Source organism: Pseudopodoces humilis, chromosome 3 (assembly GCF_049639895.1).
Source record: "Pseudopodoces humilis isolate 2021_Gansu_Grassland_sample_001 chromosome 3, ASM4963989v1, whole genome shotgun sequence".
Lineage (NCBI taxonomy): Eukaryota > Metazoa > Chordata > Aves > Passeriformes > Paridae > Pseudopodoces > Pseudopodoces humilis.
The window spans coordinates 78,965,468-78,980,250 of record NC_142202.1 but is presented as its reverse complement, the minus strand read 5'-3'; the positions used below and the strand labels follow the sequence as shown (position 1 = coordinate 78,980,250).

General features: G+C 42.9%; 1 protein-coding gene across 5 annotated transcripts; it reads left to right on the top strand.

The window, feature by feature from the left end:
• Positions 1–2,092: 2,092 nt before the first annotated feature.
• On the top strand, positions 2,093–4,659 carry SMIM8 (small integral membrane protein 8). 5 transcript variants are annotated; one of them, XM_014263388.2, is made up of 4 exons: positions 2,093–2,166; positions 2,859–2,916; positions 3,210–3,351; positions 4,303–4,659. In XM_014263388.2, exons 3-4 carry the CDS (start codon positions 3,232–3,234, stop codon positions 4,459–4,461), a joined length of 279 nt encoding a protein of 92 aa, XP_014118863.1. In that variant the 5' UTR covers positions 2,093–2,166; positions 2,859–2,916; positions 3,210–3,231; the 3' UTR covers positions 4,462–4,659. The 5 variants fall into 5 exon arrangements, with proteins under 5 accessions (XP_014118863.1, XP_014118865.1, XP_087909253.1 ...); XM_014263390.2 differs by having other exon boundaries at positions 2,141–2,166; positions 2,859–2,894; XM_088053127.1 differs by lacking the exon at positions 2,093–2,166 and adding an exon at positions 2,173–2,343 and having other exon boundaries at positions 2,859–2,894.
• Positions 4,660–14,783: the final 10,124 nt, after the last annotated feature.

The window sequence follows — 14,783 nt, the reverse complement described above, 5'->3', positions numbered from 1 at the left end:
CTACAGTCATTGTTTTCACCACTAAACCGTATCCACAACTGCCACATCCACATGTCTTTTGAGCCATTCCTGGACAGCTTGTTACAATGCCACACTCCCTTCACCTTTTCAGTGAAGAAATTTTTGCCAATGTCCAATCTAAAGCTCCCTGGTGCAATGTAAGACCATTTCCTCTTGTCTTGTCAGCTGTTACTTAGGAGAAGAGATCAGCTCTCACCACAACCTCCTTTCAGGTAGTTGTACAGGATGATAAGGTTCCCCCTGAGTCACCTCTTCTCCAGGCTGAAAAACTCCAGCTCCCTCAGTGTCCCCTCATGGTACTTGTGCTCCAGACCCTTCAGCAGCTTTGTTGTCCTTCTCTGGACAAGCTCCAGCACCTCAGTGTCTTTCTTGTAGTCAGGGGACCCAGAACTGGACACAGCACTCGAGGTGTGGCCTTTCCAGTGCCATGCACAGGGGAACAAATCCTGGTCCTGCTGGCCACGCTATTGCTGATCTAGGCCAGGATGCCACTGGCTTTCTTGACCACTTGGGCACACTGCCAGCTTGTGTTCAGCCACTGTTAGCCAAAACTTACGTTTGTTCCCTTCTGCCTCCCAGGCTTCAATAACCAGACACTCCACCAAAGTCCTCTCACTCACCCTCCAGGTGCAGAAAAGTGTGAGCCAGGGCTGGTGAATCCAGAGCTACATGTGCTAATCCAGCAGCTCGCTGCTGCTAAAACTGTAATACTATCCATCACATCTCAGTTCTGCCTGCCAGTTACCTAAGGGAGCACTGATCTGTGTCCCGCTCTACCCTCCAGGTACTGTTTTTTCCAAAATTCCAAATTTCTCCCCTACTTTATAATGTAGCTGAAACTGCCTGGTGGCACTGAAGCCAGTGAAGGTAGAAAGGGATGCACAAGCAGTCAGAGGCAAGCACATGGGCTTTGATTCCTCTGGACTTCAAGTAATTTTATTAATTTTACTGTTTACAAATAAAAGGAAACAAAATGCCACCACACAGCAGCATTTATGCAACCAGGAGTTTCCAGATGCCCAAAGTCCTGGGTTTGGATCTACACAACTGAAGTCGGACATTTAAATTGTAGCATATTTTTCTGTTCAGCCAGCTGTACTCCCAGAGACTGTCCACACATGAATCACCCCTTCCTCATTCCCACACTTGGGATCAACCAGACAGTTCTGTTCTCCTCAGTACAACAGAGACGTGGAGCTCCTGGAGTGGGAGCAGTGAAAGGAAACAAAGATTATCAAGGGACTTCAGCATCTCTCTTACAAGGAAAGGCTGAGGGAGCAGGGCCTGTTCAGCCTCGAGATGAGACAACTAAAAGGGGGCCTCAACAGTGTCTGTCGGTATGTGAAGGGAGGCTGCTGAGAGGATGAAGCCAGGACTGGCTGTGACCATGCTCAGGTGTTAGGAGTGGGCTCAGCAGTGAAGGGCTCATCTGATCAAGCCAGCTCTTCTCCCCACCTCCCACTTACTGTTTTTGAATGCTGCATTCTCTTCTGTGCCCTTCACTTTAAAAAGCACATTGAGGTGCTGGAGTGTGGCCAGCAAACGGCAAGAAGGCTCTTGAAAGGTCTATAAAACATGTCTTATAAGGAGCAGCTGAGGGACATGGGGTTGTTTATTCTAAAGAAGAGGAGGCTGAGATGGCCTTTATCCCTCTCCACAACTCCCTGAAAGAAGTTTTTTGGGGCTGGTCTCTTCTGCCATGCCTGTGGTGACTGGACTACAGGGAATGGCCTTGAACTGCAAGAGGGGACGTTTAGATTAGACATTAGTAAAATATTTTTTCACTGTTAGGGTGATCAGGCGTTGAAATATTTCCTAGGGAAGTGGTGGAGTCACCATCTCTGCAGGTATTCAAGAGGCGTCTGGATCTAGCGCTGGGTGATTTAGTGGCGACGGGTTACAGTGGTAGTGTCGCGTGAATGACCTTAAAAGTCTCTTCCAGCCTTGATGGCTCTATGACATCTTGGGACATCGTCGGCAGGCAGCTCCACGGCTCCAACCGGGGAGAACGCGCTCCTGCCGCCGCCACACGAATGAAGGAAGAGGAGGGGCGGAAGCCGCTCGCCCCGCCGGCCTCCGCCCGGGAGGGGGCGCAGCGCGCAGGCGCAGCCCCGCCCTGCGGGGAGGTGCCGCTGGCCGCGAGCGGTGAGTAGCGAGGGGGGCGGGGAGGCACGCGCGGCGTTAGTGGCCCCTCAGCCGCCCCGCTCCGTGAGGCGGTGGTCCCGCGGGTCCCGGGAGTTCCAGCTGGGCTTTTCCAGATTAGGGTCAAACTGTCCCCTTCGTCCCGGTGGCGGCGCCAGGAGCTCCTCGCCGCTCCGGATGGTATTGTGTGACTGCCTTTGCGCTGCCCTTCCCTTCCCAGGGGATCCCCGGCACCGTGTCTCCTCTGCCCCTCAGTAATCTGCCAAGGGCGTGTTTTTCCACCTTTGCTCAGGTGCTCATGGAATGGTTTGGGTTGGAAAGGACCTTAAAAATCGTTTCGTTCCAACGCCCCTGCCAGGGGCAGGGGCACCTTCCACAAGATCGGGTTGCTCGGGCCGCATCCAGCCTGGCCTTGAACACTTACAGTGATGAGGCATCCCCACCTTTTCTGGGCAGCCTGTTCCAGTGCCTCATCACCCCCAGAATAAAGAATTTCTTGCACATTCCAAGGAGCTTAATTTTTCCCTCTTTCAGTTTGAACCCAAGACATTTGTGATGTGCCCAGTGCGTGTAAAAGTGAGACCTGAGTGCTGGGGTGGGTGGCTGAAGTGACTGCACTACAGTAGTGGTTGGGCTGTCCTGCCGTGTAGAATAGTTTTTAAAAAATAAAATTTTTCCTGGTGTTGTCTTTTTAGCCGGTGATCTGAAGACTGATCCTACTTGGTCCACAGGTAGCTAAAGCATTGGCCAAAGGCAAGTGAAAAACCCCAAGTCCATTATCAAGAGATTTAGAATGGCTATATGAAGATGTGAACTTCCAAAAGTTGATTTTAGGATGCAAAAAATTTCCAGGATTGAAAATTGGTGTGCCTAAGCTACCTCCAGGTGACATTGGAGGTTATCAGTAATATTTACATTAGCTAAAATTCATGCTGTTAGAAGACAAACTGAGTGTGAATTTGCATTCAGTGAATGTAAAAAATTCAGTGGAAAAAATCTCCCAGTTTTTTTACAGATATTACACCTGTTTTTCATTCTACTTCTAGGAACTATTCAACATCAAATAAAATGTCTTCCACCAAACCTTCAAATGAAAATGAAACACTCAAAGAGAGAAAACCAGGACTGAGGAATGTTCAGACAACTATGCTTTTCCGGGCTGTGAACCCCGAGCTTTTCATTAAACCTGTAAGACAGTCGTTCTGAAACTAAATCTGCTTGAAGAGATACAGTTGCTTTAAAGTAATTGTTACAATTCTCTGTGCATTATGTAAACATCTTTTGTTATGCAAACCACTCAGAAATGTAACTAAAAATATTTTTACTTTTTTCCACTCTTGATTGTTGAGAGCACAGAATGTTACATTGTTTATTGCAGCTTTTATTTTGCTGTTATATTGTCTGATTCTTTTGTACCTGGGCAAGCTGCTTTCAGAAAGACTTTTTAAACGTATATTACCCATGTAATTTGACAGGTTAAGTTATACTATTATTTATTATTAAGTAATAAAAACAACAGGGGTGGTTTTTAATATTTAAAAGGGAACAAATCATACAATGCAAACTTTCTTGATATGAAATGAGGTGATTTTTGGTAGCTTCTCAGTATTTTGGGTTTTCCTTTTTCTTGCTTTTATAATTAAATTGATGATACTCGGGTTTTATTTGCATTTGCAGAACCCAGCAATGAGTGAAATGTTGTGCATATAATAAGTATAGATTTAGTGCAATAAAAGTAGATTTTGTGATAAGAATACAAAATGTGGTTTAGAGGATTGTAATCAAGCAGGACCAGAGTGTATTGTCCCAGTAGTATATCCAGTTGAATTCTGTTAAAAATTTGTAGTAGAGACCTTCAGTAATTGGTTTTGTCTGGTTCATTCATGCTCAATCAGCATTTCCAACCAAAATACAGAGTACTGGGCAATGTGCTGTACTGTCTATAGAAAGAATCTTCTTTTTCAAAAGGAAGTCCTTTTGCTCTCAGAAAATTCAGTCTACAAGAAGGCAGTGATGATTTTTTGCAGATGTCACAATAGTTTGCTGTTCAGTTTCTAAGCTGAGATAGAAGAATGTAATGTTTGAGTTTAATGAAAAATGTTTTTACTAAAAACATTTACCACATTTTTTTCTTGTCAGAACAAACCTGTGATGGCATTTGGACTGATAGCAATTAGCCTCTGTGTGGCCTATCTTGGTTATTTGCATGCAACTGCAGAGAATAAAAAGGACCTCTACGAAGCAATCGACAGTGAGGGGTCCAGATATATGAGGAGGAAAACTTCCAAGTGGGACTGAGAATGTAAGAAAGAAAAATCAGTAAATCACTCACAGAATTTTTCAAGGCAACTACTGTTTTTTTTCCCTTTCCCTTGAACTAATGGACAAATGTCTGTCTTGCATTTTAATCCAATTCACGTTCCTTTATAAAATGCTCTGCCTGTACAAATAAACTGCGGTAAAGATACATGTGAAAATAAAAGAAAAATAAAAGAATTGCTCTTTGTGATCTCCGGAGAGATCACTGTCAGAAGATATGAAGTCACTTCAGACCTGCAGTCAGTACTGGTAAATGCCTTAGAAACTGACACGATAGTTCAGCTTTCTCTTTGCTCTCATTAAATGAAGACAGAGGTTTATCCTTTTTTTTTTTTTTTTTTTTTTTAAACAGAATGAATAATGTGTTGTCTGTGAAAAGAAAAGTAGGTATCTTGATCTGTGGGATAACAGTGGTGCAAGTAAACTAATTTTAAGGCAAGGAATATCTCATAAAGCAGTTGGTGAAGGTTTTATTTCATAAAGGAAACTGTAAAATACTAGCCAAAATAATCCTTGGATGCTGAATATATTCTTCCTTACAAATAAAAGGTAAATCAGTAGCCAGATAGAGGAGAAAAAGTGAAACAAGTGCTTCTGTTAAGAGAAAGGTAGGAAGAATTCAGCCATTATATTTCCTGTTTGGCATCATATAACAGGTCAGTAAGTGTGCTAGCATCGGCCTGCCAGTTGATAACTTTAGCTCCAGGTTGGCTGGAGTTTTTGTAATATTCTTGACTAATCAGCAGGACTAGTTTTATTTCAAGTGCATTCAAAAATTAAACTTCTCAATATTGCAAAGTATGTTGCATTATATGACATTAATTTATTGTAGGTTACTGAACTCAAAATAAGGAATGGTAAGTCTAAAATCCCCAAGTACTGCTGTGAGTGTGGCTGGAGGGTGAGCGGGCATTGTGACATATCCCTAGCAGATGTGGTGGTCCCTTGTGAGCCTTTGAGCAAACTATACAGGCAGGTGTCTTCCTATTCCAGCACTGAGTCCTTCTCCTACGAGCTTCCCTGCTGCTTCTGCGTGCCTGACATCCTAGACAGTGCCCCATTAACCAAGCTCCAGAACATGTGGTGGGAGGGCACATATCAGGCTGCGATCTGTTTCTACCATGTAGCCTTACTGTTGTTACATTGCAGTTTTCTGTTCAGTTTCTTGTATTTACAGACCCAACAAGGGCACTCAGGAAGCTGAGAGGCTTCTTTGTCAACCCTCTTCTGACCAAGGTGGCTTGTGTCAGGCCAGAGAAGGAACATGCAGGAACTCCTGCTTTGCCACTCTGGGAGTTGCTTTGGGTTTTATGAGAAGATTTAGATACTGGAGATAAAAAAGGTGACTGACTGACTTGAGAGACAGTAGTTGCACTGTGGGATTTCTCTGTATGTCCCTCTAAATCCCTTAATTTTGAATGTGAGTTTACTCCTGTTCTTGTTTTATAGTTTACTATCTTAAATTCAGCAGGGCTTTGGTTAAGCTGCTTCCTTCCTGAGAAGGGAAGTGAGCTCTACATATAAAAAAGCCTTTTTTTTAAAAAGGGGGCATTTTTTTGCAACTTTTAAAAGCAGATTCCCCTCTGTGAGCCTGCTGCCCTACAACAGCAAGGTTCCTGATGAAATCTAAGGTGAGGTGAGGAAACCACTTGCCTTTTGATTGGTGAAGGAATTTCTGGGTGAAATTATCAAATATTCAGAACTCTCACATGCTGTGCATAGCCTGCAGAATATAGTTGGTTTGTTCTTTGTGAAGGATCTTTAGAATAAATCTGTTCTTTTAAAAATAGTCACACAGGATTTTAGCTCTTTTCAGTTCATTAAAATGCACAGGTCTCGTATGTTTGCATGAATTTAACTAAATTATACCCAAATCAGTGCTACAAGTAAGTATTTTTACCTGTTTTTTTCTGCAGGCTTTAGAATACATGCTTTGATCCTCTGCAGATGTCTGCAGATTAATTGAAAGCCCACTCTCTTATTCTCACATGTTTGGGAATAATGCAGGATTTGTATTCTCAAGATTTTCAGTTATGTTTTGTGAAGTGTATATGGATCTGGCAGTTACTGGGGAAAAGAAAATGTGACTGGGAGGCATAAAAGATAATAGTAGACTGACCTGGACAGGGTGTAGGCATGCGCATGCCAGCAACACTTCTTACAAAAGCTGTCTGAGATGGGGCCTCTTGAATGCTGGCTGGACTCAAGTCCTGTTAACAGGTTACTTCGGGACTTGGAAGATGAAGGAAGAATGGGTATTTAAATTTGTCCTATTATTTCTTCAGCAGCTGCTGTACAGATAACTTAATGATACACAATTTATATAGAAAAAAGATAAAGCAGTGCAAATACAGAGAGGTATGTGGTAGGTTAATGAATGTTACAGTATCAACACCGGCATTTGCTGCTTTAAGTACCTGATTTTTATCATAAGAACAATGTGTGTATAGGGATTAAAGGGGAGAAAAACCCCACCCAAGCAAAACTGCTTTGATACCAAAATTTGTTTGCTCAGCTCTGAAAGCATGGCACCCCTTATGCGTCTTGGAGGACAAACACATAGCACCAGTATAGGTTTTTTTGTTCCATGTTTCTCAATTTCAGTCTTTAGTGTAGTGATAATTATCTATAATGGATGATAACAGGCTTGACAAAAACTGTGAGTCAAAATTATTTCCTGGGCAGAGGCTCTTAGAGATTTTTGCCAGTTCTCTACTGTCTGTGCCGACTTTCACATCTTTTACCAAAAACAGCAACAAAATGCTGTGATTAAAATATCCAAAACTGAAGCTGTTGTACTGTTCCTAAGATTGCCTTAGACTATGTGGTGTGAATGGGAGTTGCTGGAATTCAGGAAGAAAAAGCAATTAAACTATTAAAAGGCCAAAGCCTACTGTGATGCTGTTTAACTATTACCAGGGAAAGCTAGTTCTTTGTGGGTGAAACCAGCCCTTCCCCATTAATAGTTGCTACACTGGAAGCTGCATTCAGGCTGGAAAGGGTCACTTCATGAAACCCTCCCTTATCATCTGTCTCCTGGATGTTACTGAATTATCAACGTGTTTGAATCCTAATTGGAAAGAATATCTGTTATAAATGCAAAGGCAGATTTGGGTTAAATAAAAACAATTTATTATAAAACAATTTTTATAAAAAATAAACAATGAGGGAAAACCACAATAAAACAAACAGCGCAGCGCTGGGTGGACAGGGGTCTATACCCAAAGGTATAGGTGTTCCCAAATCCACGAAGGAGGGTAAACTGTCCGGGGTTTTTATAGGGATTTTTAGCCTTGAGGCCAAATTCCAGGTAGGCACCATTCATCAACAGTCCTTGATTGTCGTATGAATTGATTTCCTGGCATTGGAGAATAGAGTCGAATGGACGTCCGGACCGAGTCTCCTCATATGTAAAGAAATTCTGAGTGGCTCTTGTGGTTCAGGCCATCCGGATGGGATGGCTGGATCCGGGTTGGAGCCGATGGATATTTCGGCTGGATTTTTTCCTTTTGTTTACTTGATGGCTTCCCCCAAGGGCAGCCCGCAAGGCGAGGTGTTCGGGTCCGGTGATGAATATCTCGTCGGTGCCTCTCCGTTTTGGCTTGATGTTTCGTGTCCTGTCTATTTTTCCCCCGTTGATGGTCACCGAGCCTGTCCTTGTCAGTTTGAGGAGTTTTTTTTTTCCTGTCAGCTTGATGGGCCGCGTCCTGTCTATTCTTTTGTTGATGGGCGCCGGCTAGGATCGTTATCCTTTGAGTGGGAATTCGTGGCTAGATCTGGGAAGGGCTTGTGTGTCATTACTGTACTTTATATTTTATATCATTATTGTTATATACATTTAATTTAGATTTTTTACGAATTTTTACAAGTTCATTTCTCACAGTCCCCCACCTAATAATTCATTACATTAAAAATTCGTGTTATTTCATCCAATTCTGCAGGGGAGGACTATAATTTTTTTACTCACATTCATCTTCTTCCCAGTCTGTTAACGAATTCTCACTATATGCTTGTGCCAGGTTATATTTATTTTCAAAATTCTTTAAGGCTTTAATCACATTTTCGTTTTCTTTTTTCTCCTCTAATTTCATTAGTTTAGAGAGAGGAGTAGGTCTCCCTTGCGCTTTCTCAGGATCAATTGGAAGTGTGGCAATCTGCATTCCTTGCACAACAGAGTGAATTAGTCTGATGAAGCAAGGATTTAAGCGGGAAAGAAAAATGATTCCGGCAACTGAACAAGTGATGAAAAATACTAGCTTCTTCCACCAAGCCCCTTGCCCGAATATCTGGTCCCACCAGGAGGCTTGTAGGATTGAATTCCATTTTTGGACTGGCACATGAGCTACCTTTTTTAATTCCAGCAGCCAATCCTTTTATTGTTTCTCCTCCGTAATCGTCTAATTTCCATACAACACTCGGATTCGTTGTATCTGCCACACACTCCTCCCTCCTTCGGCTAGCATATAATCGAGAGCTAGTCTGGTTTGGTACACAAAAGCTCTCATTTGTGAATGTTGTTTGGCTAGGAGTTCTAGGGCTTCTGAAGTGTGGTTGGAAACTATCTCTACCACCGCTTGCAACTTGATAAGTCTGTTGAGGAGATAAATGGGGTTCTGTAACCCCAGCTGCCATCATTTGCTTAAGTAGCGGGCCCGTAATATTGAATGATCCTTTTGGCAGGTCATTCTTCTTCGTTCTACTTCTGGTTGCCTCCCGCTATTGGTAGTTTCCGTTTTAATTCCCTCCTTTGTCTGTTTAATGTCTCAAAGAGAGGGGCTCAATGATTTACTCTCTGTTTTAGGTAGAGTAAAGAAAAAGGACCGAATTATTCCAAGTGTGCAGGATCCTTTCCATTTTCTGGGTAGCTTGCTGTATGCCTTTTTTACATATCTAATATATACTATCAGGAGCTTCCCAACCCTTGTTCAACTTTGCCGGATCATCTCAATATTCCTTCAATCCTATTAGCTCATGGAAGGGATTGGCCCCAGAGTTTTTGTACCAGCAAAGTTCAATTATTTCTATCCATTCACAGTTATTCCCCCGGGAGCGACTCCAATAGCCCGCGGGTGGTTCAGGTTAGCCAGGTTTTTGTTTTGCTTTCCGAATTCACCGTGAGTGTGCTTACACACGGGGTATAGCCTACTAAATCAGTGTATTCTTTTCCCTCTCTGCTAATGCAGACAGTACCGATTATTCTTTGGTCTATAACCCATCCTTCTGGTCTTTGTTTTGTTTTTGATATTTTAGAGCCTTCCTATTTTAGGAGTTGCTCTGGGGTTAGTCCCTCTCCCTTCCAAGGCCATCTTTCAGCTGATTTTAACTCGCCACAGATCCAACAGTTAGATAGACCTAATTCTGTGGCTATTTCTTGCATTAGATCTATAAAAAGATTCTGGTTGGGGTTTGGCAACCCCCAATTGCTGTATTGTTTCTCTAATTGCTCATAATGTTCACTAAGAGAGTTAAGCCTCTCCTGTTCTAGCTTCTTCTTTTTCCGAGCCTTTCCGCTTCTCGTCTCTTTAAACTCTAGGGTTAATTGTTTTATTTTGTTTTCAGGGTCCACCCCTTCCTCATCCCTGGAGAAGCAGAATACTTGGTTGAATTGCAAACATACCTGGTCATCACTACTTTTTAACAAATCAAGGATTATCGGTTCATTATTAAAAAAACTCTTCTTCATGTTTTTAATTTCTTACCTCCCAATATAATTTCTCTCTCATGGGACACATTTTTAAATTCGCTTTATTGTAACATAAAGGGTTTAACCGCATAATATGCCAAAAAGGTGGATTGTCTTTTTCCCCCTATCCAGACAGTTTTGTTACATTGGCTGCAGATTGGAATTGGGGGAATCATTCCCACTTCTCTCTTATACCTGAAATGGGAAGTTTCAGTCTTTCTTTTCATAGGAGTTTTAGACTGCCCGTCTTTAAGCCTTGCCCCTGAGTGGTAACACTAGACCTTCCCCTTTAATTCACAAAGATTATACCGAGTGCTGTTAGACAAACAACGTTCCGGAGGACAGTAGTTAACTATTCGTCTGGTATCTGTGGCAGTTTGACACTGCTCACACTCCCCCGGAGGTACTTCGGGAATCATTCTCTCAGCTAAGCACACGGCTAGACTCAGGACAGTCAGGATTCCCCACCGGTGTATCCCTCTGCCTTGCCCTTCGCCCGTATAGAAATATACGGCGGGGATTACCATCTTCTCGGCAGCAAGGATATTCTTCAGGGGCTTTTGTAGTCCTTATGGCGTACCTTCTCTTGAAAGCAGCCCACCGAGACGACTTAATTGTGTCTGTCCTGCTCGGTACCTTGACTGTCTTTTGGCACTCAATTTTTTAAAGTTTTTGCTTTGGAGTCTAATTTACCTCTAATCCCCTTTTGAAAAAACAGGTACCACTCAGGATAGTTAAGTTCTAAAAACCCCGCCCGGGTGACAAGTATTAAGAAACGGCTAGTCAGCTCCTGTTCTTTAGTCAGACAATTGGTACACAATCTCTTAGGTTTGTACTCTCCCCAACAGTGGGTTACTCAAATTTGTTTACAACAAGCACATTTAAAATGTATAAATGGAAAACAATCACAGTTTGCGTTGATGTAACTTATCTGGTCTGCAGCTCTACGATTTTAGAACAATCATGTACTAATTTTTCTGAATAGAAACTGAGCAGGATTTTTGTGCAGTGGTTTTTCAATTCTAAACCGGGTGAGCTGATTAAGATGGCTTCATATTTTAGAAGCCTGGAATCAGTCAGCCACTTCTTTGCTTTTTGCTGCAATATGTTTTTCACATCGTGGGGAGTGTAAACTACCAGGGGAGGAAAAGTTATTTTCCTTGCTTCTTTTATTAACAGAGCCACTGTTACAATTGCTGGTAAACACGTAGGCTAACCCTGACTGATTGGATCTAAGATCTTTGAAGCCTATAGGCTTCCCTTTGTCTGCTCATTCCTGAGTCAGGACTCCCTGTGTTGTTTGTTTACTCACATTCACGAACAACTGGAATTTTTTATTCGTATCTGGTAGAGTTAGTACCGGGGCAGTCATAAGAACAGTTTTTAATTTCTGGAAATTAGACTCATCCTGTTTAGTCTACTTCAGCCTGTCAGTGTTTAATCTTTCATACAAAAACTTCACTTTTTCACTGAAACCCTCAATCCACTGCCTGCAATATCCCAAGAGCCCTAGAATTTGTCTAATTTGCCTTTTTGTTTTTGGTGCAGGCAATGCAAGGATGCCTGCTACCCTCTCCGGGTCTAATTTTTTTCCTTGAGATATCCAATGTCTGAGGTATTTTATTTTTTATTTCAGGCTCTGTGAATTGCAGCTTGGATTTTGATACTTTCAAACTTTTCTTTCTTAGAAAGTTTAACAAGGCAATCGTGCTTTTCTTTACACTCTCTTCAGTCGGTCCAGCTATTAGCAAGTCATCTACATACTGTGAAAGCTTTGTCCTGTCCTCAAGAGCAAATTGGGTTAACATTTGTTCTAAAGCTTGTCTGAAAAGGTTCGGAGACTCCACAAACTCCTGGGGGAGGACCGTCCACCTTAGCTGTTGCTTACGGTTTGTATCTGGGTCCTCCCACTGAAATGCAAAATAATCTCTACTTCTTTCATCCAGAGGGCAAGTCTAAAAAGCATCTTTCAAATTAATCACGCTATACCACACATCTTCTGGTGTGAGTCTATTTAGTAAAGTATAGGGGTTGGCCACCACCGGGAATCTAGTCTGGGTCCTAGCGTTTACCGCTCGTCGGTCCTGGACTAATCGGACGCTATCATCCGTCTTTTTTTTTTTTTTTTTTTTTTTTTTTTTTTTTTTTTCAGCCAGGATGGGGGTGTTGTGTTGAGACATGCAAGGCTCTAAAGTACCCTCGTTTAGGAGGTCATCAATTATTTGTTTCAACTCTTTTCTCTCTTTGAATACTATACTTCAGGGTTTATTTTCTCTTCATTTTTAGGAGTCAACTTAAATATTTTCACCACTAATTCAGAATTTTTAATCAAGATATTAATTCTTAAAGCAACAATCATGTCCCTTCCCAGTAAATTGTAATCTGCTTCTTCTACTAATAGCAAATTCCCTAAGCAAATTTTATTTTCAGATTCTATTTCCACATCTTTTATTATAGGTACTTCAAAGGGGTCTCCCTTTGCACCGATTACAAAAACTTTTTCTCTGCTAGCCACACATCCGTATGGCAATTTCTGCAGGGTACTTTTCTCTGCCCCAGTATCTACAAGAAAACTTACTTCTTGTCGTTAGGGGCCCACTTTTAATTTTATCAAGGGCTTCTTGGATGTTCTGGTCTCTAAATTAAAGAGCCCCTGACACTCTTAATCCTCTTGAAAAATTTTCTCATCTTTTATTCTTTGTTTACAATTCCGCTGAACGTGTCCTACCTTTTTACAGTAGTAGTATTCCGGGGGCTCTCTCCGTGGGGCCGGGGCTGCCCAGTGAGAACCCCGACTTTTTCCGAGTAGTGTTTTAAACTTACCCTGCATCTGTTCTTGTTTCTGGATTTCTTTTACTGCAGTTACTAAAACTTTAGCTTGTAATTTTTGCTTCTCATCTTCTCTCCTCATGTATACTTTTTTGAGCTTCCCTTAGGAGCTCCTGGAGGCTTTTATCTTGCCACCCCTCGATCTTTTCTAATTTTCTCCTAATGTCCTCCCAAGATTTAGTAACGAATTGTGTTTTTTAACAGAACCTCCCCCACAGGAGAGTTCGGGTCAGTCTCAGAGTAAATCTGTAAACTTCGCCGTAATCTCTCGATCTATTCAGTGGGTGGTTCTTTTTTCCTTGACACTCTCTAAAAACTTTGCTAATATTCTGGCCCCTAGGGACCGCTTCTCTTATACCTTGTACAATCATGCTCCTTAAATCCATTATGTTCCGTCTGCCTTCCTCTGTCTGTGCATTCCAGCTCGGGCTTACACTAGGCCATTTCTGGTTACCTGGCATCCCCTGTGGATTGCGTCTGTCCCAGTCTCTGATCCCCGCTTGTTTAATCATTTCTCTTTCCTCCGGATTAAACAATGATCTCAGGATTGCCATAAGATCGTCAAAGGTATAAATGCTACTCCCTAAAAATTCATCTAACCTCTCAGCCACTCCGAGAGGGTCATCTAACAACCGCCGCCCCATCTCTTTCTTAAATGCCCTTACATCTCCAGAGTTAAGGGGGAAAATCACAAAAACCGATCACTCCCGGGGCCGTCGGTACTTCCCCTAAGAGGGAGCAACCGGTGCCCCTCTTCACTCTCTCCCCATTCATTATCTATCATTCTTGCTTTTAAACGGGTTCTACTTGCGGGAGGGGAATTGGTGATTGTGTGTTGCCTCCCTGTTATTAAATGTGGGAATTCTGCCGCCACCCCGGTTTGAAGGGAGGAGCACCCCTCCGTTGTATGGGAGGGTCCCGGTTGTTTTGTGGCGGCTGGATCGGCAGGGGCGGATAGGGTGTTCCCAGCCTTGCGCAGAAAAAAACCTCCGAGGAGGTTGCTGTGGTTACGGTGTTTACAGGCGGGGAAAGGGGAAGGGCTGCCGGCATTGCTGCTGGCCCCGACTCTCCCGCTTGAGACACACGTATCTCAGTGGGGTGGTCTCGGGGGCCCAAGGGTGCTGGTGGGCATACTTGATCTGCAGAGGAAGGTCCCGCTGGTCCTCGATACGGGGGTGGTAAGTGATCGAGGGGTTCCCAGGACTCAGCTCTCGACTCACGTTTTTTCTTTTTTGCTTTATTGGAAATAGCCTTACTCTGACATTTACCCAGAGCTTAGCGTATTCCCTCTCCTCAGGATCTGAGGGGACTTTGTTCTCCACATAGGAGAACAACTTTGTTACACACGTCCATTTTTCAAATGTGCCTAACACTGGCCAATTGAGGTGACTTCTCAACTCCTGTCCTCCCCAAACCTCCATACAGTAATGTATTAATTTCTCCTTTGATTTCCCCTTCCTTTGGGGACAATCTCTTCCCAGTGTTTTAGCATCCACCCCAAGGGACTTTCCAGTGGGATGTCTGGTGATTCCTCCCCCTGATCGGAGGAATCTTTTCCTGTGCTTCTTCCTTGAAGCTTACTCTTTTTCTGCCCCATACTTCGCAAATATATATTCTTACCCTTCTTCGACTTCTCCCGGAGTCGATTATCCAGTTTCTGCGTTGTGTACTTATGGAATCAAAATTTGCCGATACTCACCTTTTCAGCGAGCTGAGCTGAGGTCTCTTGTAATCGGAAACTTTTTGATTCTTCCCTGGACCTCTCCCTGGGTCCGTTACTAAGAGGGTT